This window comes from Plodia interpunctella, chromosome 5 (genome assembly GCF_027563975.2).
Source record: "Plodia interpunctella isolate USDA-ARS_2022_Savannah chromosome 5, ilPloInte3.2, whole genome shotgun sequence".
NCBI classification, from domain to species: Eukaryota; Metazoa; Arthropoda; class Insecta; order Lepidoptera; family Pyralidae; genus Plodia; species Plodia interpunctella.
In genome coordinates, this window is record NC_071298.1 from 10,224,635 (window position 1) to 10,235,245 (window position 10,611).

General features: G+C 36.4%; 1 protein-coding gene across 1 annotated transcript; it reads left to right on the plus strand.

Moving 5' to 3' along the window:
* The first annotated feature begins 1,777 nt into the window (after positions 1–1,777).
* LOC128670432 (xaa-Pro aminopeptidase 3-like) lies at positions 1,778–10,538 on the plus strand. The gene is made up of 11 exons (XM_053746083.2): positions 1,778–1,939; positions 2,010–2,266; positions 2,389–2,538; positions 2,695–2,831; positions 3,437–3,542; positions 4,084–4,219; positions 5,402–5,572; positions 7,285–7,391; positions 8,160–8,297; positions 8,707–8,827; positions 9,540–10,538. Exons 1-11 carry the CDS (start codon positions 1,906–1,908, stop codon positions 9,707–9,709), a joined length of 1,527 nt encoding a protein of 508 aa, XP_053602058.1. The 5' UTR covers positions 1,778–1,905; the 3' UTR covers positions 9,710–10,538.
* Positions 10,539–10,611: the final 73 nt, after the last annotated feature.

Genomic DNA, 10,611 nt, shown 5'->3' on the forward strand with positions numbered 1-10,611 from the left:
AAAATTAATATCTAACAACACGAAGAACAAACATGATCATTTATTTTATTTTTTAATAAACAAATGAAAATAATTATTAAAAGAAATTTATTATTTCTAGATACCTACGATCAATTTATTTTCACAGCCAATGTTCTACGGGCTGTATTATTTCTCGGAGCGCTTCGGCCGCTGCGGCCGCTGCGGCCGCGCTGTCATTCGATGTCACACGATCCGTCAATTTTCTTGAGGAAGGAATCATTTCCAAAATCAATCTTACTAACATCATAAATTCGAAAGTTTTTGAGGATGTAAGTGTGTATGTGTATTTGTATGTTTGTCACTCTTTCACGCAAAATCTAGTGGACCGACTAACCTGGAATAACACATCCCGAAATTCCCACGGGAGCGAAGTCCTGAGGCCCAGCAAGTCATTCTTAAGATTGACATTACCACACAGTACAGATTAATGATTTTGAAGTCAGATTTCTCGACATTCAAGACTGTCAGACGAATTCTTGTCTATTACTGAATATATTATTGTTATGTTTTTTCACAGACTTATTACAATAACGCTCGTTCGAAGACGGACGTTTACATCTTCAAACCGGAAGCCAAGAACTTCACCGGCAGACACAAAAAGAGGACAAGTAATCATTGATCTCTAGATCAAAATGTTGAGAAAAAAAAGTCAGCTTCCGTTTGCATTTATCATAGGATTGAACATCTGCACGTGTGTATGTAGGTACGTACCTACTCGTTAACTCCACTCATTACTTGTGTAGGCACAACTATGGTTTTTCAATGTATGTATCACTAGCGGCCCATTGCGGCTTCGCTCGTGTAAAAAATTATACTCCTAATCCTTCCTCTAGAATCATATCTATTGGTGAAAACCGTACAAAAATCCGTACGGATTTTTTTTTTAGTTTATCGCTTCTTTTTATAATATGCAAGGAAGTCGTATAGGAAACTAACGAAGGGTCCATAGAAAAGAAAATCGAGTCGAGTGAAACTCTATTCTGAAATAATCTCAAGAAATGAAACAACTGACGTAGGTAGTAAATATTTTTAATAATTTCGTAGAACATGCCTAGTAATAGATATTTAATTCAACCCGCCACCCACGCCGCCGCGCGCCACGCTGGCTGTACCAATTCTGGATAATTAAAACGATGCTTTGTCGTTGACTGAGTACCTAGATATATCCTCAAAAAGAATAAATACTCAGTACGAATCAAAACTTCAAAAAATCATTGGCGAAATCCTAGGTAATAAATACATATGTGGTAACCTAATATAATAAATACATATGTGTCACATATACATTAAGAACGTTACATTGCAGTGTACTAATATTTGTGATCTGTGGGTGAAATCGTCTCCAGCCACAAAAAGCTATGATATATAAAATTTTTAATTTTCAAAAATTTTTTTTTACTTTTTGTGATTGATTACCGGGGGACATTATTTTAAATAAGACGCGCGTGACTGAATTTCTCCATTAATATCACTTGGTACTTGTTACTGCGGCTGCGGAGTCTTTAATAATTATTATGTGATATTTAGGAACTTGCTATAACCGCCTGCCTAAACTACTAGCACAGATTACTTAATACTTCCAATACTACTAGATGATAATCAAAATTTGAGAAGTACTTATATAAAGTTTGGTACAGTAAATATACCCCTCGATCGAGGTCGTGGAAGATACCGGAATTTTTTTTATAAAATGGAACTTGCACAAATCTATGTAGACGTCACTGTCATACGTCACCTACCAATACTGTCTGTCAGATCAAAAAACCAAAACAAGTGTCAGAAACAAAACAAAATTGCAATATTTGTTTTGCAATGATCTAATTTCTTTTGAAAATTGTTGTGTTTGTCCATTATTGTCCAGTTTATTTTCTCTCCGCTTCAATCATGAATAGTTTGCGAAAGCTGGTATTTACCGTCGGTGAGTGTCGTTTAGGTTATGGTATTATTTTTTGTGACCGTTTGTGGTTACATTGCAAGTTCTTTTACAGCCAGCAGGGGTCGAAAGCGGATTTTCAACCAGTCTTACCGTATGCGATCCACTAAAGAGGTTTATCCAGGACTAGAGAGTGTGGGACATTCGATTCCAAAAGGAATCTTTGGACAACCTACTTGCCATACCCACCCGCACCTCATCAGGCCTGAGCAGTTGACCTGTGGCATCACACAAGCTGAGTACAGGGAGCGGAGAGAAATGCTGGTCAATAAACTTGTGGCTGAAGTTGGAAATGAGCACAAAACACATATTGTCAGTAACTTTTTATTTTTTTATACAATTGGTTTACAGCCATTGATTTACTAATAGATACAGTTGACAGGCGATATAGTGTATCATGTTTACAGTATAACTGTGTTATTATAATATTTCAGATTGTAATTCCGGGAGCTTGTAAACAGTACATGTCTGACAAAATTCCCTATGTGTTCCGGCAAAACTCGGACTTTTTCTACCTGACAGGCTGCCTAGAACCTTCTGCTGTGCTGGTCATGGTAAAACCTTCGCAAACTGAAGAGTTTAAGGTATGTTAATATTTAAATTGAGATTAACAATTCAGGACTCAAGTGGAAATCTATCCATACATGCTTACCCAGTTCTAGCAGACGTCAGTGCACATCTTTTTCAACTTCTGCCAACAAACTTTTTCATGTTACCAAAATTTAAATATTTTATTATAGAGCATCCTATTCGTGCACGACAAGGACAGCCATGCGGAGCTGTGGGAGGGACCCCGCACAGGCTGCAGTGCGGCCGCTCATCTGTTTGCAGTCGATGAGTCCTGGCCTGTGGAGGGCCTCGGCAACTTCCTCTTCAAGTTAGTACCCTGCTCTGTCTTATAAATATTTTTATGTTCCTAAAGCCCTATGCATATATTTTACCAGCATGTGGCATATGGGAGGAAAAGGATTATCCCATTTCCCCCCATAGATTTTGTATGAAGCAACTTAGAGATAAATGCAATATTACAACCAAATCTTCAAAACAAAGGTTATTTTTTTCTCGATCCCTGAGCTTCAGAGGAAACCGGAAAAACGCGAGGATTTTGTTGACAATTTTAGCAAAGTATATAAAATATTATATAAAATTATTAAAACTAATTAAATGTAACTATTTATATAAAATTAAATAATAATAAAATATTTTTTTAAAATTACATTCACATAATGAAACGCGACAATCAAATGTCACTTTAATTGATCAATTTTATTTTTAATCAGGTTTAGTATTATTTAGTTCTCATTAAATTGAAACTCTTTTTGACTTTATGATTTGTGTGACGTCACGTGTCGTCAATATTTGTTTGCAAGCCCCATATATTTTTTCGTTATTAGCACATGGAATAAAAGTTCTGATTTGACTTAATGGCAGGTATATTCTTACGTCACCTCTTTTCTCTTTCTCTTACATTTCTTACACCAGGACAATCTCCTCGTCAAAACCAGCGCTAGTCTGGTACCACCACGAGACTCCCGCCAACCCGGAGATCCACCCCACTATCAGAGATGTCATGAAAGAAAATGACCAGGTGAGAATTCAATATTTTGTTGAGTAACAATACCATTTTAATTATATAATGTCAATCATAAACACAAATCAAAAATATGCTAAAAATGTGATAACTATAAAAATATACTTCTTCATTTTTGGCCCTATCAAGATAGGAAGCGAAGATGAAGCATGGTCTATGATTGAGGATAGTCTATATGGCAAATTATCATGCTATACATTGTCATTACTTCGTCTGAGAAAACCAATAACTTGAAGTCACTTAAAAACATACTATGTCACTTAATGTTCATCAACATTTTACTTAAAACTAAAATAATCTCATCAATCCATACTATTATTATAAAGAGGTAAGCGTTTGTGAGTCTGTATGTTTGAGGTAATCTCTGAAACTACCGAACCGATTTCAAAAATTCTTTCACAATTAGAAACATTATTCAAGATTGCTATAGGCTATATTTTATCTCAAAATTCACAAGGGAGCCAAGCCCCGGGCAACATCTAGTCAAGAATAATCAAGATAAATCGTAAAAGCTTGCGTCAAAATTTCTCACGTCCAGGTATTCATAGGAGACCCGCAGCGCGCTTTGCATTTTCTGAGGGTGATCAAATCTCCCGCCGAAATCGAGCTGATGAAGGAGACTTGCTACGTCGGCTCACAAAGCGTCAATATGGCCATGGCTTGCACAAAGCCAGGTGAGTTTGACAACTTTTGAATTTCCAACAGGCAATTGTTTTATTAGAAGGAAAGAGAGGAAGAAAAATCGTTTATTTGGTTACAAGTCTTGAATTGCAATCAAAACACACAAAACAACAAAAAAAAAGCAACCAAAACGACCTCCGCTCAGCATATGTTGTCCTGGTATGGACCACGAAGCTGGTCTTCCTGGATATTATGTCTATTTTGTGTCCCACTGTTGGGCAAAGGCCTCCTTTTTTTGCTTCTATAACTATCGATATAATGCGGTTTCCCATAGGTAATAAATTTAAATAATTAAAGGCACCAGGCCGATGATATGGGGATTGTTTTTGCTTAGTATTCTTAATTAATATTAAATTTCTGCTATTTGGACTCTAAAAGAAAAAGAACAGGTAACTTAGTCTTCACTGCCAAAGACATGACTGGTGTGACAAAGGTGCGGTATGACACGCTCGGCGCGATTCTAAACACGCCTAGCCTATTTTATTATATGGCGGTTTTTTTTTTTAAATAAATACGTAATATTTACTATTCAAAGTATACAACTATAAATAATGTCCATGACTTGCACAAAACCCGCAGATTTTTTTATATCTGTATACTATATCAGTTGTTGATAACTTGCCTTTGTACAATCCTTCACACTAAGGACATGCGCGTGCACAAGACTAAAACTGCAAAATGACACGCTCGTTAACACAATAATTGAGCGTCACTTTAATTGATCAGTTTTATTAATTACGTTAGTTACTAAAATAATAACCCGCGACGCAAAAAGAGAGGTATTATAAGTTTGACCGGTTAGTGTATCTGCCTGTGTGTGTACGTGGCACCGTAGCTCATCGACGGCCGAACCGATTCGGATGCAGTTTTTTTTTTAATTTGATAACTACTTTTTATGCGGTGGTTCTTAGATATGTTTGATCAAAATCGGTTCAGCCGTTCAAAAGTTGTAGCGAAATGAATATTGAAAGACGGGGTTTTTTAAATTTGTCTACCGATTAAACTTGTTTATTTTTTATTACAGTATATTAGGAATGAATTTCAACTCCAAAAATCGAGCTTATAATTCTTTTTTTTTTATATTAGAAAAGTATCCGATTAGACTAATAAGAAAGTAGCCAATTGCATTAAAAGTACACTTTAATTACGATGATATTTATCCGTATTTATTTAAGACGTGTCCGAGCACATGATAAAAGCAATCCTGGAGTACTCGTCGAAGCAGGCGGGGGCGGAGCACCTCGCGTTCCCGCCCGTGGTGGCCGGCGGGCCGCGCGCCACACACATACACTACGTGGCCAACAACCAACTGCTCAGACATGACGAGATGATACTTGTGGACACCGGTGAGTTTCAGAATTGTCTCTAACTTCACATGTACCTAATCTATACTAGTTCCCTATTTTTATGCATACAATTTTATGTCATAATTTAACATGGCATACTTTTACTTCTTATCATAATAATAGTCACGCACAATATTAATTTGGCATAATGTTTTAGGCACAATTCTTTTACGCATACCTACCATAAGCATAACAATTTTTAAGCATAATATTCTAAAGCATATTAACGGCTTGTGGGTGGCCCAAGGGCCACCCCGCCGCGTCCTGACCTACTGCTACACTATGGCTTTATGCAAATCAAAAATATGGTAAAATACATTAGCCTAAACTATAATTTGAATTTGAATTATGCTTATTGAAAAGGTATGCCAAAAACCAAGTATGTCAAAATATTATTATGTCAAAAAAATATATGCATAACACGTTATGCTAAATTACGTTAGGATAAAAAAAATATAATTAACTAATATTATACAGAAGAAATATTTGTGTTTTAGTTTTTTAGTTTGTAATGAATAAACTTAAAAACTACTAGGCCAATTTTGACTAAATTTGGCACAAAGATAGGCGAAACCTTCAGAAGTGTCGTAGGCTACTTTTTATTTTGGTTTTACATCAGCGAAGCCGGGGCGATACGCTAGTATTAATATAAAGAGGTAAGCGTTGGTGAGTTTGTATTCGAGGCGGGTAATCTCCAAAACTACTGAACATATTTAAAAAAATCTTTCACCATTAATAATAATAATAACTTTATTCACCAAAAAAAGTACAATAGTTTGACAGAATCATTTTAGAAGGTAGATTTACAATTTATAAGTTAGTTGGACTGTGGACTCTGCACTATGCGATGCCATTAGAAAGGTACATTATCCAAGATCGCTATATGTTTTATATTATCTCAAAATTCCCACGGGAGCGAAGCCCCGGGCAACACCTCGTAATCTATACATATAATAAAACTGTAAGTGGGCTATGTCTGTACATAGGAGATATTACAGAAAAATAATTATGGGGGGTCTTTATGGGTCAAATAGAAACCACAACAGTGGTGGTCAAATAGAAACCACTGTTGTGGTTTCTATTTGACCCATAAAGACCCCCCATTTTTTTGTCTATCTGTCTGTATGTTTGTTTGCGCATCACGCAAAAACTACTGGATGTAATTTGATGCGGTTTTCACATTTGTATTTGTTGGTCTTACTTAAAATCTGATAGGGTAGGAATAGGGTTCATCGCGATCCGTTGCTTAGAACCAGAGATATTGACAAAAATAATTTATGATATTCACACAAAAAGCGCCGCGGACTAAGCCGCGGGCAAATGCTAATAATAATAAGTCTTTATTTACCTCAATCAGTTACAACATAGTATGTGTTCGGCTGTGGTGGTGTTACAACAAGCCTTACGTGACCCACCACGCGGCCCATTGCGCATTAGCATGGTTTTAACGACTGCAAATAGTTACTAACGACTTTACATGCCTTCTGAAGCACGGAGGAGCTCAAGATCATTTTTGGTCACCCATCCAATAACCGTCCATTGTGAGAGTGACTTAACCGCCACTATCACCTTGTGAGAATACTAAGTGTTATCCACAGCATGTGTAAAAAAATATTAAAATTTTGTGTGTTTTTATTGAATATTTAAATAAATTTTATGTTGTACCTAGATAAATTAATTTGATTGAATAATTCCTACATCTTTGTCGTCAGGCAGTCAACGTTGGCTGTACAACTCGGACATATCACGCACTTGGCCCGTCTCCGGAAAGTTCTCCAAACACCACAGGATACTGTACGAGTTGGTGCTAGCCGTTCAGGTTAGAGCCTCATTGGGTTTTTCTCAGAGCGTTTCAAACGCTGCGGTCTTGTCTTTGTTAAAATTCTTCAAATTTTAACGAATTAATTAATAATTTAGTTAGTAAACTCAGAAACAACTCATTATCATATCGAGTGTGTTATTGCTAACACTTGTGTCAGATTTTATTCAAGTCGCCTAAAGGCATCTAGTGGCAAGTAGTCGTATACACACTAGTGAACTAAACTGTCCACCAATGCGCAGGTTTCCTCACGATGTTTTCCTTCACCGGAAGCAAGTCTATAAAAACTACTATACCTATATGTATATGAGTCAGATCGGTATAAAAACTCATATGGTACGAGTAGAATACGAACCTGAGACCTTTCGATCCACAGGCGGTCGTCTTAACCATTACACCATCACTGTGTCGGGGTTTTATCGTGGGTTGGATATAGTAAATAGGCACTAGGCAGTAGGTAGTAAAATAAGTTTATTATAAAAGTGAAGGCTTATTGCGTCTGTGACCCTTATTGGGTCTGTTCTTATTATTTTATTTAATGTTTAGAAATTTATCACGCCCACCCTCTTGCCTCGCTAGCTTGATCGTAATGTTTACGCGTCAAATTGTTCGAGAGGATTTGGAATTTTAAAATTTTATGACATTAGATCCAAATGTGCCAGCGCAGGTGAAATACATCGAAAGAGATCCATACAAAGCGTAGCTGCGTTACAACCGCTTCCAACTTCAGAACTAACTGGGATATAGTATAGATTATCTTTTGATCAGAAACGCCTGATCGAGATACTAGGCGAACATCGGCCGGCCCTCGACCAACTGTTCGACAGTATGTGTCGCTTGCTCGGCACTCAGCTGCAGCAGGAAGGCATCCTACCCAAGAACATCGATGGCCACGAGCTGCTTGGAGTAAGTTATCAGAACTTTATTATTATTTTTTTATTTATTCAATTTTATTCTCGGGTTTTAACCCGGTAATTTTAATGATATATATACAGAGAGAAAATGGTTTGTATGAGATTAAGGTGTATGGGTAGCGTCTGTCTGTAGAAACTTTCTGACCAGGCGACAAGTGTTTAATATGACTGCTTTTTGCATTAAGGTATAGATATAAGGGGAAAGATTGAGTGTCTTGAGGGATGTATGAAGTTGCTTGGGTATTACTCCTGTACTTGATAGCACTATTGGAGCTATCGTAACATTTTGAAGATTATTATTATAATAAATGGTAATAATGTTATGTAAATGTTTTGTAATTTATGGCGAATAAACATTTTTCTTTCCTTCTTTCTCTTCTTACTTTCTTTCTTTACGACAGAAAGCGTACCGGCTGTGTCCGCACCACGTGTCGCACTACCTGGGGCTGGACGTGCACGACGCGCCGCTCGTGCGACGCAACATCCCCGTCAGCGCGAACATGATCGTCACCGTCGAACCTGGTAACCGTCATTACTTGCGTCTTGGCGCAAAATGTCCTTTCTCATAATGTCCTTTTCTCGAAATGTCCTTTTGTGTGTTTTTAATGATAATTTAGAAGCAACTGATTAAAACATTTTTTTTATTAAAAGGACATTTTGAGAAAAGGACATTTTGCGCCAAGACGATTACTTGTTCTCTCTTGAAGCGCTAGTTCAGTGGTTAAGACCATCCGATCGATAGGTGTTCAAATCCTATTCCCCACCAAAACTTTCTTGCGGTGAAGAAAACATCATGTCAGATGCCTTTGGGCGACTTGAATAAAATCTGACACCAGTGTTAGCTATAACATGTTCGATAAGAAGAAATTGGCTTGTAGCAACGTTTCATGAGATTCTACTTATTTTAAGAAATCAGGATTAATTCAAGGAAATAGTTTTGACACAAAATAAACTGCGAAGGATACCTACGACTTTATATTTATTACTTATGAGTTATGTTCCTATTGGTTGGAAAAAAGTGCAATAATAACCATACTAACTTTTGTCTGCGGCTTAGGTTATATTTCCGGGATGAAAAGTACCCTATGTCCTATCTCCATACTTCAAACTACATATATACAAAATTTCAAAAATATTGGTTGATTAGATACGAGCTTGAAGAGGTAACAAAAAACAAACTTACTTTCGCATTTATAATATTAGTTAGGCATATTACAACATTAATATTTCCCAGGTATCTACATCAGACCGGACGATGAAAGCGTCCCCCCAGAATTCAGAGGGGTCGGGATCCGAATAGAAGATGACGTGTTGATCACAGACAACGAACCATTTGTTTTGACGGATGCAGCTGTTAAGGAAGTCAATGATATAGAATCTATAGTAGGGAAACACTCGCTTTGAACGTACCAGGCGTCGTATTGAACAGAATAAGTATGTTTTCTATAGGTTTCTCATGAAAACAGATGTGTTTCTCGCTACTTTTCTAGTTATTGGATCCCATGAGTACGCGTTCCTATGGGCTCCTATATGTTTCTCACGGTTTCTCTAGATATTAGACCCGTTTCTAGCTTTTAATTGAGTGTCGAATCGAAATAACGATTTAGAATTGATTATCGTACAAGTAACATATTTTATATAAATTACAAATCAACACGAATACAGTTTTATGAACCTACGACACAGACAATACATGTAATCTATTATATTTCACATTATGATATATGATGTGTATGTATAATTAACTTCTCGATAGTTAATGCACATACCTGTTCTTTTGTCACCTGTTAAATGCAATAAGATCTCATTGACGACAATATACCTCTTTGAAGACTTGAAACTTTTGTGAAAAACTTATCAATTCTAAGTTGTGTGCGTGCAGTGCGTTGCTAAGACTATCCCTACTTGAGTGTTGCTTCGTAAGCATGGTCAAGTTTGAAGAGGTGGAGTTCTATATTCCCTCCTCTTCATATAAAACAGAGTGAAATAAAATTTTGGTAGTATTTTTAAATGTAAGCTGTTAAATGCGCAAATTAGTTTTTCCTACTATACTGCAGTTTGTTTAGAAAATCAATACTTATTTTCAACAACTTTTACTGCCATCATGTAAATTCGATGTTTTATTTTGTGATATCTAATTTAATATATTTCTTTCATAAGTTGTACAGACAATTTACTTCTTGAATTGTAAATAGAATAGTAATGTAATCCTGAATAAAGAAGTTGAAAGTTGTTGGTTGCATTTACTCTCTCTTTCCCTCTCCATTCCTATTCTATATAAGAAATAAAAGTGAATTAAACATATA

What these genes read in the sequence shown, in the direction of transcription:
- LOC128670432 (XM_053746083.2), top strand. Translation starts at nt 1,906, where the DNA reads ATGAATAGTTTGCGAAAGCTGGTATTTACCGTCG. An exon ending in AAAGCTGGTATTTACCGTCG is followed by an intron (nt 1,940 to 2,009) that starts GTGAGTGTCGTT and finishes GTTCTTTTACAG; the next exon opens with CCAGCAGGGGTCGAAAGCGG. An exon ending in ATGGCCACGAGCTGCTTGGA is followed by an intron (nt 8,298 to 8,706) that starts GTAAGTTATCAG and finishes TCTTTACGACAG; the next exon opens with AAAGCGTACCGGCTGTGTCC.